The sequence below is a fragment of the Hippopotamus amphibius genome, chromosome 5 (genome assembly GCF_030028045.1).
Source record: "Hippopotamus amphibius kiboko isolate mHipAmp2 chromosome 5, mHipAmp2.hap2, whole genome shotgun sequence".
Lineage (NCBI taxonomy): Eukaryota > Metazoa > Chordata > Mammalia > Artiodactyla > Hippopotamidae > Hippopotamus > Hippopotamus amphibius.
Window position 1 is genome coordinate 41,140,675 of NC_080190.1, and position 15,208 is coordinate 41,155,882.

Consider the following 15,208-nt stretch of genomic DNA (forward strand, 5'->3'; position numbering starts at 1 on the left):
ATAAGATGTACCAAAAGAATCCTCTTAGATGTGATTCTACCTTTGGTCTGCTAATGCCATTATTGTTGTTGAGGGTGACAGACAGTGCTATAGGGAATGTTAATTTTGTTAATTCTGTGTGAAAAACAATGATCTGTTTGCATATTACTTCTTTACCTGCACATCTTAAGATCAGTGACTTTATATTGGTAAAATCCATTTTAGGCTGAGAATTGTTTGAAGGCAGAATTTATTTAACTTACGTACTATGGACGTTGGCAGTATCCTTACTAGCTATTTTTTACAATCTTTGCAAGGCATACACAACATGAATGTCAGATATTTTTCTTAAAATAGAACAATAACAATTATGGTATAAAGACTGAATAAGTGGGATGTTGGAATTTGTAAAAAATGTGGTACTATAGTTAGCAACAAAGAGGCAAAGCTAGGGCATGAACATAATACATGAATGTAAATTTAACTTTATCATCATACAGCCCAGAGTTTCTCAAAATATGGTATGTGTGGTGATATTAGGTAGTTTATAGACCAATGTTTTATGTTAATATTTATGTACTTATTTTATTGTAATTAGGAAAATATAGTTATCACATAAAACCTTTTCTATTTACATAAGTGAGAAAAAGTCTACTTTTAAAACTAAACTCAGTATTTCTATTTGTTATTTAATGAATTCTAAATATTGTTGGTAGAGTGTGTTTATGGCAAAAATGACAAAGATGCAAATAGATTTTGGCTTTTGAAAATTTATCTATTTGTTTCAGTCTTCAACAACTCTCCCATTTGATCTTAAGAAAATGTGTGGTATGGTTTGCCCATGAAAACAACTATTAGCAAATTATGAATCATGTTCCTGTATCACTTTGGAAGACTGACTGTTGAAAGCCTATTGCCTAGGAAAACAGTCCTAATTTCATTTCAAGGTATTAGTTGTCTTATGAAGGCAGAACTAATTTGTTGTCAAATGATGCCTTTAATAATATCATCTGCTAATATTTTCCCTTTACCTTTAAGGATTATGTGTGACAACCACCCTTTAGGAATTCAATATCTCAGGAGTTGAAGTACTTAAGAGCAAACAGGCTTCTAAAAATAACTTTTATTTTGTAAAGTTTCTTATACTTTTTCAGCCAATTCTTGGAATATTAAATTCAAGAATATCCTCCCACAAAATTAGAAATCAGAAAATATATATATATTTTTGGCATGTCTATGTATGTTTCTACATAAGAGAACAAGTAAAATGCCAATTCATTTCTAAGACCCTCTGTTCGCATTTGCCATGAGGTTCACTAGTGCTAGACTGCAAAGCGTGTATTATCTTGAGAGCAGGATTTGCGTGTTCACGCTCACTTCTGGCTCTGGGCAGTTGTCTTGTCTCACTGCTTCAATCTCCAGAAACCTATAAATTCCATCCATGAAATAACTAGATGATATCTTTGGTGATTCCTTTATCCATTTTGAGCTTTTATCTTTTTGGAATGTGTAATGTATTCAAGAGACCCATCAAACTTTTTATTATAGATACAATTTGCCTTTTTGAATTGACTAATAGTAGTTGGAGATCTGGTTAAATGACATAAAGATACTCACAGGCAGAGATAAAGACATTTGACCATATGCGGATAAAGAACATTTGGTTTGGGTTAATTGCTCTTCTGTCCTTTCCTAGTCTAACATATGCCAAGGAGAATTCCATCGAATGCACTTGTCTTTTAGCATGTGAGAAATTTTATACAGTAATTATTCTTCTTATCACACCCCCATGAATTTTTGACAAGCTGAGGGACTTGTCAAGACACTAAATTTTTCTTGACATGAAATTCTTCATTTAAAAGGGAATAGGGTTAACCAGGTGATAATAATATCATCTGCAGAAGTCTTGGGAGGGTATTAGGATTCTTGTGAAAGGGAGGCTGACTTTTGCCTTATTTAAATCTGGAAAAATGTTCATAGGATGTTTTCTGAGTTAGTCAATAGGACCCTTAAAGGAAATGTAGGGATTTTAAAAATCAATGTGTCTTCATTGCATATCCCCTTGACACCTAGTCCATTAATTACTTAATGCCTTTCTTTGCACTTTCTTAAACTTATACAAAAAAGAAAATATCATTCTCATAAGTGGCACATCATTTCCCACAAATGGAAAGGTCATTATAAAAAAAAAAACTACAAAAGAAGGAAACCATGATCAAATTCTAGCCAGACATTGCTGTCTACTAAAAGCTCTGAGCCCTAGTTCTGCTGTTTAAAAAGATTAGCAGGGGCTGGAGAGGTGTTTAAGACGTGTCTTCAATGACTTGCCTCATCAGAAAGCTTCAAAGAGAATTGAAAGTGGAATAACTCTCTCACGATGAAATTCAAGGTTATTGAATCCTCTGTCAATGTACCATTTAACACCATTTTGGCGCTCTACCCTACATCTCTGAGACAATGTAAATGAAAAAAGGATCACAGCTACTGAAGTCCTACCCAAATTTGTGATTGTATGGCTCTGTAATCCTACTTTTTTCTCCTTAGCCTCTGTTAGAGAGCTCTCTTTGCATGTCATAATAAGATTTTAGTTACTGAAGATGAAGAGCCACTTACTTTTGGTTGCTAATTGGTATTAACAGGTAACAATTTAAAAAGGCCGGAAGTTGCCTGCAAACAAAGTCTAAAGTTCAAAACAGCCATCAATGCTCCTATGTATTTGAGTCATGAAATTTACACTAATTTTTAAGCTAATAAAAATGGAAACACTTATGTGCTTCTAGTTTAAGGGAAAGCACTGTAATTCATATTTTGCAAAGATTTTGAACCTTGTATTGAAGACCTCATATGTAACCAACTCTATTAGGCTATTGGAGGAGAAATTCATTGCTGTTTGAAAATAGCTTCTGGAATGCCTTTCTGTTTCTTGGGATGCTGAAGTTCCCATCACATGCCAGGTACACACACTCTCCACAAAAGGATTCACAGAGCTGCTCCTTCATTTGGCGTCTTCCATACCAGGCTATGGCATTGCTGGCTACTAGAAGCAAGGCTTGTAAGGAGCTTGAAAATGAAGTTAGCCTGTGGGTGGCTGGAGTGATATAAGCTTAGGGAAACATGTGCCTGTGATGATCTACTGGTCCCATCCTGTTCTCATGCTTAGTGCCACCTACTTAAAGAATTATCACTCATGCGCTTGGTGAATGACCTAAGTCCTTGGATAGTGGGGACAGGAGCAGGTGGTGAGAACAGGCAGTAGAAGAAAAAGTGGGACCCGGGAGCTATATTTTACCATGAGGTCAAATTCCTATTTTTGTCCCTAGGATTTTTGTGTGGTGGTTGGAAAAGAATGTCAATACCACAGTATTCCTCCATTTGCTTCTCACTGAGCTGGTCTAGTCAAAGCCAATTGTAAACTCTGGGATCCGAAATTACTTACTTTTCATTGCATTATTTGTAGGAAAAATTGCAATTTGAAAAATACCCAAGGAAAGTTAGTTACTAAAGCACATTACACCAAACCAGAAATAGGGGAGTTAATTTAGTTTGGGGCACACTTAGCAGAGGGACGGTCTCCTAATCAGATTTATGTTGATCTAGTGCCACCCTTGGTACCTTATGGCTTGTACATATTTATTGAAGAATTGAATAAATTAGAATTAAAATGTGTGGTTGCAGTGAAACTCCAAATAAGAGAACATGCCTAGAGATCAAAGTTTGAGAAATGGGAAATTAAAGTCTGTATTTTGTTCCTAGTTTGAGGGAATTGTTCCCAGGAACAGACTGATGACTGACTAAAAAAGGAAGAGAAGGATGAAGCCCACTGATTTCCTATTTATCTGCTGTAATCTTACTGGATCTTTGAAATTAAGACACACTAATATCTTCACTGCTGAGAAGTGTTGTGCATTTTACAAATATTTTGGTCAATCAGTACCACCCAAGTGGTCCCCTCTGCCAAAGATGCTGTTTTGTCCTTGGCTCCTAGCAATGTTTGTTTGCTCTCATCCTCTAAGTCTCAGCTTCAATGTCATCTTGTCTGAAGAAGGCCTCATGCCATTCTGTAACTCAATCTGATTTATGACATTCAAAGCACTTAACATGATATGTCATTATTTTATTTCTTGTTTATTTTCTGTCTTCCCATGAGTAGTTTTCATAAAGGAGGCACCATGTCTCTCTTTGTGGAATCTATCAATCAATACATTAGTGAATGAATGAGGGTTTAGGCTTGAGTTGGTGGGTAGGACAAGGAAGGACACTCCTACTTTCTTTAAGGAATCTTCAACACTCATCTGTGTTATAGGAATTAAAAAAACAAAACAAAACTGTGAATTAGACATAGAGAACAGACTTGTGGTTGCCAAGGCTGGAGCAGAAGCAGGGGAGGGTTGGATTGGGAGTTTGGAATTAGCGGATACAAACTATTGTATATAGAATGGATAAATAACAAGGTCCAACTGTATAGCACCAGGGACTATATTCAATATCCTGTAATAAACCATATTGGAAAAGAATATGAAAAAGAAATATATATATAGTTATAACTGAATCACTTTGCTGTATACCAGAAACTAACACAACACTGTAAATCAACTGTACTTCAATTTAAAAAAAACTGTGAATTAATTTATAACATAGAGTACTAGATTAAGGATAAGAGTTGGGAGTCAGCAAACTTTTTCTGTAAAAGGCCAGACAGTTGATACTTTAGGATTAAAAAAAATCCAACCTTTTAAAATGGTGAGGACCACTTGTAGCCTTCAATCACTACAGTAACAGACTGTCACCACATTTGAGCCGTGGGTCAGTTGGCTGACCTCTGGCTTGTGTCTCTACCGAATTGTATAACTCTGGTGCTTGTTCTCCAACTATGAAATGGGAGGGTTAGATTATATCAGTATTAAATATACATATAGCAAACAGATAAAGAATTAGAAATAATGGCCTAATGAATCCAAGCACCTATCATCCAGCTTCAATAATGAAGTTTTCTTCATGAAATTTTCCCACATTTTCTATTCCTAACCAAATTGTTTCTTAGAGTTTTTTTCTGCTTCGTGAGATTTTTTTCCTTGAAATAAAAATAATCCATATTCATTATAGAAAGTTTAGAAAATGAAGAGCATAAGGAAGAAAAAACTACTCTCATCAGAGATTACATTTTATCTTCCAATATTTGTGTGTGTGAATAATTTCTTAAAATATGATTTGTAAACTGATGTATACAGTTTTGCATTCTGATTTTTAACTAAACATTAAAATTTGGACACTTCTCCATGTCTTTCTTTGAAATCACAATTTTACATGACTATATAATTTGGAAATATAAGGGTGACATATTTTATATGACCAGTAATATTTTATTTGGACACTGGGCTATGCCCAATATTTTCAAACATTATGAATTCCACTATGATGAGCATCCTTATGTCTGCTACAGTCAGTTTTAAAGCTCTGAACAGAAAGGTAGCACCCACAGTTGTATTGCTCATTTAATGTAGTCTTATGTTGCCATTTTAAATTCTGGTTAAATTCATTTTCATTGCAACTACTTGATATGCATTTTAGGTCAGCTGCTACACCTTATACTTCTATAATCCCAAGGACCAACACTGACACACTGTGTTCAGTAAAAGGGATGAAGGAAACAAAACAGAAAAACAAAAATAAAGAACTGTTTGTTAAGGACAACCACTGGATAAAGCAAGCAATGGGACTGACATACCACATAAATATTTGTCGTAATTTTTAGAAAATAGATTATCATTAGGGTAATTGGACGAAGTGTTAATACACACCATATTTTAAATACTTAAAAATAATATATAAGTATCCTGAGTCTTCTTTAAAAAAATATTCAGACTACTTGAGGGTGTTCTTTATTAACTGTATATTTAACTTTCATTGTAGTAGAATTAAAACTGATGTAAACTGACTCCACATTGGGTGGAAAGTTTTCTGAAAATGATCATCTATGAAAATGAATTTTTCTAGTTTTAAGGAGAAAATTCCAGCTGAAAGGAGCATCACATGTCATAGAGGTGATGACCTACGCTAGTAATGTATTCTGGAAGAAAGGTTCATCATAATGTGATTTTTTTTTTCCTTTGACTCTCAAAGAAATAATAGTAGTTTTAGAAAACCTAGTTAAGAGTGAAAAAGTGAGAAAAAAAAAAAAAAAGCCTTACACTTAACTCCATTGCCTGGAGACAAAGTCTGTTTACAAGCTAACATTGTGGTACACTTGCAGAATCTTTCTGTGTGGCATAACCTAACTGAGTTGAAAGTTTAACTTGTCAATATTACACAATTTTTATCAATAATATTTATTGAACCTCTATATGCAAAGTACTGCATTAAGGTTCTTTTATTCTTTAAAGAACATTGATAAAAATTTTAGCTATCAGTTCTAAAGATATCCAATTATTATTAAAAAAATATATCACAAAGTGTATTTTCAAACCCTCACAAGCACATTTTATTGCATCAGTTTGGATATAAAAGACTGGCTTATGTTATTAAGTAACCTGCAAAATTCTATTTTTGACTGCTGTGTTTGTCCTGCTAGTGATAAGAGAGCACAAGTTAGTCACCCTCTCTTCTTTGAATTCTCGTTTTGCAAGTATTCAGCATTCAATATCAGAGACTGCAAAGAACAGCAGAGGCAAATCCTTCAAACCCTAACTTAGCAAAAACCATAACATTTAAAAATATCATTTTATGGATATGCTCCCTGAATTGTGTTAATATATTTATCTTCATTTTTGTACACAGATTTTTAAAAAACTAAACCTGGTATTGTTTTTCTTTTTTTATGACGATGGTGATGTTTTCTCTAAACTAGAGTAGGAAGGCTGAAGTATTGAAAAGGCTAAAGGATTTTCCCTAAATCGCAGTGTTTGAAGCTGTGTCGCAATACATACTGGTTTCTTCTTCCAATTAGACAAGTTTGCTGGCCAATAACTAGATTGAGCAGATGCTGGAATCACAAAATCTTGACTAAGAGTGGGGTAGGTCCTAGCCAACCTTCTGGGAAATTAAGACTGAGAGCAATTAAGGAACTTGAGTTTGCGATTAACATATGCTCACTGCTATATATAAAATAAGTAAACAAAAAGACCTACTTTATAGTACAGCGAACTATACTCAATATATTGTAATAACCTACAATGGAAAGAATACGACAAATTTTATACATATATATAAAAAACTGAATCACTTTCCTGTACATCTGAAAGTAACACAATGTTGTAAATCAACTATACTTCAATTTAAAAAAAATAAGTTAAAGAAAAAGATCATACTTGTGTGTGGTAGGTACTGGGTTAACTAGTAGGTCTCTTATTTGAAGTCTTGGGTGATTTTCTACACTTTGCAGCCAAAATCTGAAGGGATTTTCCAAATCATTCAAAGTGATTGAACCAAGTCGTGTATATATTTACATCTTGATTAGAGGCTTTAGATCTAGATAGCTAGGTTTCAGAATTTTAGGTTTCTATATGGCCACAAAATTTCTGATCCAACAGTCATTCTGCTAACAAATAAGGATTACTTAAAGTGAATTATGTTACAAACTTTAAGCTCAACAAAATATTTTTAGCATGCTTTGGCATGCTAATCTCTCAAATGGCATTCTTTTTTTTTTTAAGAACTTTTATTGAGATACAGTTAACATACAATAAACTGTATATATCTCAAATTGCATTCTTAAAGATAACATTATAACAGCTCTTAGTTCTGTAAATCTTGCCAAAAACTTTGGTTAGTCGTGGTGGAATTATAGCCTATAAATCTTGGGCAAGTTAATTAACTCCTTGAGGCTTGTTATCCTTATCTGGAAATTGGAGATGATCATAGTAACTACCTCATGGTGTTGCTGTTAGGATTAAATGAATTAATAGACGCAAAGCAGTTAAAATATAAGCGCCCAATAAATGTTTATTATTTTGTAATTTTTATCAACTTGTGATCTAAGCCCTCATTATTAATATTTTCTGAATGTAACTGACTATATATGATCAAAGTAATAGGCAGATTGTCCATATATTTTTAGGGATATTATATTTGAAAACATTTTAATGATAAAGGTAAAATAGCCCTATTGTTTTTTCCTTTTTAATGCAAATGTTCTAAAATAATTAGATTTATGAAAAGATCTCCATTGCTATTTGAGTCTATTTTTAAAATATACTGTTATTCACAAGATTTTTACATTGCTCTAATATGTTAAAGTTTTCTGTTCTGCAGAATTTTCTAAGTGATCACTTAATGACTGATTACATTTCATTTGTAACAGGATTTTAAGATGTAATGGGATTCTTTTGGCCTCTGGTTTGGATATAAAACTGTCACTGGACCACCAAGCAGAACAAGGAGGTAGGGAGAAACTGTTTATTTGACTTTCTTTTTTTTTAATTTGTTGGCTGCTTTGGGTTTTTGTTGCTGTGCGTGGGTTTTTCTAGTTATGGTGCACCAGCTTCTCATTGCGGTGGCTTTTCTTGTTGAAGAGCATGGGCTCTAGGCACATGGGCTTCAGTAGTTGTGGCGCATGGGCTTAGTCGCTCCGCAGCATGTGGGATCTTCCCAGACCAGGGATCGAACCTGTGTCCCCTGCCTTAGGAGGCAGATTCTTAACCACTGCCTGAACCAGGGAAGTCCCTGTTTGACATTCTTAACTGAACATCCCCTACCACTCTTTGCCCATGAGTTGAGAAAAAAATCTTGAAGAGTTTGAGAGGAATTTTGGGGGTTGATTCAAAGATATTTGGAGCCCACTGCTGGTGTGTTGTGAATCCTAGTTCTCCCTAAGTGGGAGGAATTTCGAGGAGCTTCTCAGCTCACCTAAAGCAGGGGAGAGGAGTAAGGAAACCACACATAGAGCTTGCTGTTTATTCCCTGCTGTTGGGAACGCATGCGGCTGGTGAGTCTAAGTCACTCCTGAAGCGTTTAATGGTGAGCAATGGGCTGGCCTGCTGCTTTGATGTTGGTGAGGAGGAGAGCTGGTTGCTTTGTGTCTCCTGCACTTGCAGGTTTTACTGGGTTAGGATGTGTGTTTCCAGGGGACTAGAGTTTGGCTACATGTAGGAATCAGGGGTCATCTTCCATGTTCTCCAAGAGGGATGCTTGGGATGTTGAAAAGAGCTCTGCCTAGGAGACTGAGGCCCAGAGAAGTAGCCTCTAGCCAGAGCAGAGTGTAGCCTGATGAGAGATTTCTGGCAATGGAATTAAGGATGTCTCTGATGACCCTACAAAGTATCTCAGGAGCTTTACATACCTGCTGTGCCCAGAGCCTAATGCCAAAATCAGTCCAGTAAAAACTTTCCTGTTCCCTCTCCTTTGCTTTCATCCCTTTCTTCTGCTTCAGCTGAGTCAGAAATTCTAATTAGTAAACTGGTGTAGGAAACTATGGTTCTGAAAGCAAAGGAGAAGAAATAGAAATTGCCCTCCACCCTGACATGCTTGGGAAAGGGAGATAGCTTTCACTTTGAACAAAGTTTAGTTTTGATTCTACTGGACTAGACATATTCATTATTTAGTGGAGGATCTTTTATTAGCTGAAAGTTACCAGAAGAGTCATGAGACTCGCCCTGAATTTCATCTGGGGGAAATGAAAGAACCAGTGCCCAGAAAAAAATTAAATGGACAACTTATATTGTTTTAGCATTATTTCCCATAAAGTTCTGCTTGTTAAGTGTACTTATATATTCATAGTTAATAATTTCCTTTTATACATTGAGGTTTATGATATTGAGATATTAGAAACAGTGTCACACTAGAAAGGTTCATATGTGTTTTCATTATTATATTTCAGATTATTAGAGGTTTGTTTCCAGAAGGGGGATACCCTTATGTATGGATATTGACAAATTGCTTTTCAAAAGGGTTTAAGTGCTTTCCGCTACCACTGTCCTTGCATCAGTATTTCAGATACAAAGAAGTTAAAAAAATAAACTGATTTAAAACATTTTTTATTTTATAACATGTATGAAACTGCCAATTACAAAAGAAAAAAAACCATTTTTTTTCCACTAACTGTACTGGAGCAAATGTAAAAAAAAAAAATAATTATTCTAAGTGTCTCTGTTTAATAGGCTGTAAATTCTGTAGAATTTTCTCTGTAGATTATGAAATACCCTTTTATGTGGGAAAAGTCTGCATAAAAATCTTCAATCAGGCATTAGTTTTGAAGCACATTAAATTTGGAGATGAAGACATTTAAAAGTTTATTAATGACCCTAAAATAGACTTTTATTAAGTATTAAAAACTAATAATACATTAGTATCACCCTTGACTTAAATGAAACTTTTAGAAGTCTTCTGTGAAATACTTTCTGAAATCTTAAAAAAGCCTAAATAAACACTCTTCATTAGGATGAAAATTAGAAATAACTTTGAGCATTATGTTATCTCTAACAAAGCATGCCATGACTTATGATTGCAAAAGGTGCTACATTTAGTTTTCAACTGATCTGACAAAGGAACATGTAATAAAGAACACTATTGTGTATTTTACTGTGAAGCGCTGATGACTTTCATATTCGTAACAGCACAAAGACTTGATTAAGTTGGGAAAGTATGTAGGTAAAAGATAACAGCTGAGAATTAAAATACTTTGTCTTACTGTAAAAAGAACAACATTAAAAAAAGAACAACATATTTCTTCAAATAAGATAATTTATATGTCTCATAGTAGTTTGCTTTTCAATGTATCATAAGCTCCCTAACAGACGTTATCATAAGGACAGTAATAATGTACGGATAATTCTTAACCAGTTACTATGCATAGATAGTTTTAGGATATTTTTTCTTCTTTCTTTTTCAAAAATGCTGACCATGGAGAGAAATTATTGTATATCCTAAACAGATTGAGTAGGTATTATGAGAAAACATCCTGGAATAGCTAGGCTGACCAGATGGTCAGTTCTTAGAACCTTCACCTAGAAGCTATCTTACATCTGCAGTCAGAAATCTCTCTGGAAACTAAGGTGAGTTCCTGGATAGTTTGTTTTCTGCTGATTCTCGGAACACCAGCTTGGTTCTACTTCAGTGACAGCTCTGGGTGGTGAATTCCAGCTGCCTTTTCTTATACTAAACTGGCCTTTCAAAACTGTGATAGTCTTTATGACTGTGAACACTAGTTCTGCTTCCAAACAACAAGGCAAAATTGAGTTGATAACCCAGAGTAGAAAGAACATCACCTAAAAGGTCACCTACAAAACTGAAATGATCCAACTTCCTTCCCCCTGGAAAGGAACGTCCATCTAAAGAGTTATGCAAGTGACCGATCACATTTTGCATCTTAGGACCACTAATATTCCCACCACTCTGTGAATGCAGTGGTGAGTCTCAGCAGATGGCACAAGAAGTTCCTACCTGGACCAAGCTATATCCTGTGCGCTGGACCAGTGCGCGGAGGGCTGCTTCCTTCTGGGTGCCGCTCAATCCATCCCCGGATTTGTGATTTGATTCCATTGAGAGTGATTATCAGCAAAAAATCAGGTTAATTAGGGTTGCTCACTGAAACCAAATTTAAGATAAATTAAGTAAATTACTATATTACCAAGTCCAAACTTGTCCTTTTCAAGAAGGACATCTTTAGGGAACATTCTCTATAAATGAGTCATTAAGGATAGTGCAACTAACAGTCACCCACAAACCAGGCCAGTTAAATGTCCTCATTAAAAAAGAATTTTTAAAAAGGGTCAATTTTAGTTAAAATTTAGCAGTCAAACTGAATAATATCCTTTCCCACTTAGAATGCAGACCAGTAATTCTCAATCCAATTATCTCATAATGTCGCCAAATGCTCAAAAACAAATTCCTTCTTGCCGATTAAAAGAATATGTGGAATAGTCCTAGCAGATGTGGGAAGAGAGCACCGTTAGTGAATCAAATCAACTAGGATATAGTGTGAAGATGCTGAAAGTTTTAGCTTCATTTATCTATTCTCTCTGTTACCTGAGACATTTATCTACTTATTCTTCAAGGATAAATTTCTAGACCAGAGTGTGCTGATATCAGATATACTGAAGTCATCATGCAAACTACTCTGTAATAAAAATGTCACATGGGTTTTATCAAAACAAGAACAATGGATCCTTTTGAGTGGTGTTGGGAGGGCCTGCTGACACCTGGATCATATACCACATAGACCACTCAGAAGTAGACATGAGGCCCTTTGTAAAATCTAAGAAATTATAAAAATTTACATATGTCCGTGTTGATCTATGTAGATATGAATATGAAACTTCAGCATTTCATCATCGATACTTTCTATTTGGGAACATGATTTGAACTCCATTCCAAATTTGATGGTTGTTCAAATTCTCAGGTTCCCAAGGCAAGGTCATGTCTATGGTGAAGGTCCCAGGCTATGGTGGTACAAGGCCCTGGAGCTTCCCATGTACAGAGGGGAGTGCATTGACCTGCTGGGTTAGAGTGGGAGTGACTCAGTGAAGGTTCTGTGCTGGTTTTCACTCTGCCTGATGTACTTTGCCAATCAAGACAGAGGAAGCTTCTTTTATACTGATTTGAATCACATGCAAATCTATTGTATTTTACTATAGGCCCTTTAAAAACTTTTCTGTCCTATGCATTGGGATTTCCCATATTGATTTGGTTTTCACTTAAGGATTCGTATTAACTGCACCATTAATAATACAGGGAAATGGCTAAAACATTGGGTGACAAAAGTGAAGCTGAGATAATCATTTGAGTAAAATGCAGCTTCAAAGTATTCTATTATGAAAGTAATAGAATAAAAAAGTTTCCAAACTAATATACAAGTATCATCTAGAAAGTTAGATTTTCAATATACTTTAGAAAACTAAAGGAAAAACAAAACGAGATCCCAGCAAGAATATTCATTACCTGTCATGGGGATAAAACAAGTTCATGTTCTGCATATAAGCATGGCCATTCTTACTCTAGACTTTTCTCATCATTCTTATTTGCTTCCGACTCACATCAATTCAGTTTTCAATCATTCATTCTCTCAAGAAGTATTTAGTTAGTGCTGTGTGTAGGCCAGCTTCCAGCCATTGTGTTTTATGGACAGCTGGCTAACTCAATTAATACACCAGTGTCCTGTTATTTTGCAAAAGCCAGTTTTGTTTGTTTGTTTTAATCTTAACTTTGTATCTTCACTGAGATAAATTGGAAAGCAGTGATTTCTGATAGTGGTGGTTTGATATATATGTAGCAATTCAGGTTGGCCATATAGCTTTACTGACACATTTATAGTGTAAATATTCTATGGATATTACAAGGTAGGGGTAAAATGAGATCAATATTCAGTTTATAATTCTAAACTGCTGGTGATACAGTCATAGAAATCTCTATGAAACAGTACAAATCTTCTCAAAAAATAAAACTACAAAGGCATTTTGTGTCGTTTGCAGCAACATGGTTGGACCTAGAGATTATCATGCTAAGTGAAGTAAGCCAGACAGAGAAAGACAAATATCATACGATATCGTTTATATGTGGAATCTAAAAAAAAAAAAAAAAAGATACAAATGAACTTATATACAAAACAGAAATAGACCCACAGACATAGAAAACAAACTTGTGGTTACCAAAGGGGAAAGGGGGAGAGGGATAAATTATGAATTTGGGATTAAGATATGCCCATTACAATATATAAAATAGATAACCAACAAGGAGCTACTGTATAGCACAGGGAACTATACTCAATATTTTGTAATAACCTGTAAGGGAAAAGAAGCTGAAAAAAACTATATATATATCTGAATCACTTCACTGTGATGTACATTTGAAACTAATTGTATATCAGCTATACTTCAATAAAAACTATAAATTAAAAAAGGCATTTTGAAGATTTACAAAGAAAAGTTAGCTTTTAAGACTAATTCTACCTCATGCACTTTTCCCAAATGTTACTAAAATTGTCTTTTCATCAGGATACTCTCAAATGCTCGCACAGTGCTGGCTTTAACCTGAAAGAGCAGGGAGGCCATAGATGGACTGGGGTCTGATGAGGTTAGTTTTGTGTGTCTTGCAGATGTTTGAAGGCAAAGTCTGTTGTCTTCTAGCCAAGTTCTAAGTGTGCTGAACTTCATCTTCTCTGTCAAGAGATAGCAATTCGTGGTGAAATGACAAGTTTTATTTGCAAAACCTGCCTTTAATTTTGGTTAATTATTAGCAAAGGTGATTAAAGATATTTTGACATAAGCATGGTCTTTTGATCACATATAGGTTTACTCTGACATTATTGAGAAAATCTGTATACTATCTCAACATAGTATCAAGTTATTGGAAATCAGGACATAGAAATAAAATGCAGAATTTGCCACAAGAGACATTTCATCTTCAATGTTTATTTCTCAAAAACAGTCCCCTCTTTCAACATTGACCTAATCCAAGGGGTGAACTTGAATCCAAGATAAATATTTTCTTAAGCAAGTCAAACTTTTGTTTAAAAATTTGGTCAACTTGAAAAAAAGGTTTTGCAATACATTTTCTAATTTAACACCTTATAGATTCTTCAGATCTGAGCTACTGCATTTTGAAAGAGTAGTTCCCAGTGTAATTTATTGAGGCAATAGAATTCAAAACCTATATATAGCAGGCACTGAGACCATTGGAACTAGAGGAAAGCACTCAAACACATATCACTCATTCATTCAAAAGTTGTTTACTTGGTACCTACTATCATCCAAGAATTTTTGAGACACTGAGGATAAAGCAGAAAGCAAAACAAACTCCTCTCCCCCTCAAAATCTCATGGAGTTTTATACTGGGTGTGAGAGACAATAAACAAGATAAATAAACAAAATATACACTGTGCTTATGTTTAATTTCTGGGGAGAAAAAAAAAGAATGGAAGAGGAATATGAAATATATGTGTTGGGAGTTTGGAATTTTGCATAGTGTGGTCCTGATAGAGTGAATTTGGAAAGGGGCCTGGGTGAAATGAGGGATATATTTTGGGGAGAGCATTCCAAGAAGTGGGAACGCCCTGAGGTGGGAGCTTGTTGATAAAACAGTGTAGAGGATGGAGCTGACTGAATGAGGAAAGAAGTGGGAGCTGGGGTCAGGGAGATAATGGTGGACCAGGTCTTGAAGGATCTTGTAGGTCACCATAAGGACCTTGGCTTTTGCCCTGAGATGTGAAGATTTTACCTATGTTTAACAGAATCACTCTAACCATTGAGAATTCATTGAAGGGAGTCAGGCAGGGCTGGGGCTAAGGTGAGGCAAGGGAGGT

At 35.1% G+C, this 15,208-nt stretch overlaps 1 protein-coding gene across 2 annotated transcripts in view; it reads right to left on the bottom strand.

Moving 5' to 3' along the window:
* The window catches only part of A1CF (APOBEC1 complementation factor), an 80,844-nt gene that overhangs the window by 39,180 nt on the left and 26,456 nt on the right, over positions 1-15,208 (bottom strand). For both annotated transcript variants that reach the window (XM_057737117.1, XM_057737118.1), the window contains exon 2: positions 11,353-11,496. In XM_057737117.1, coding sequence (XP_057593100.1) covers positions 11,353-11,451 — 99 coding nt within the window. In that variant the 5' untranslated portion in view covers positions 11,452-11,496. The remainder of the gene's footprint in view (positions 1-11,352; positions 11,497-15,208) is intronic.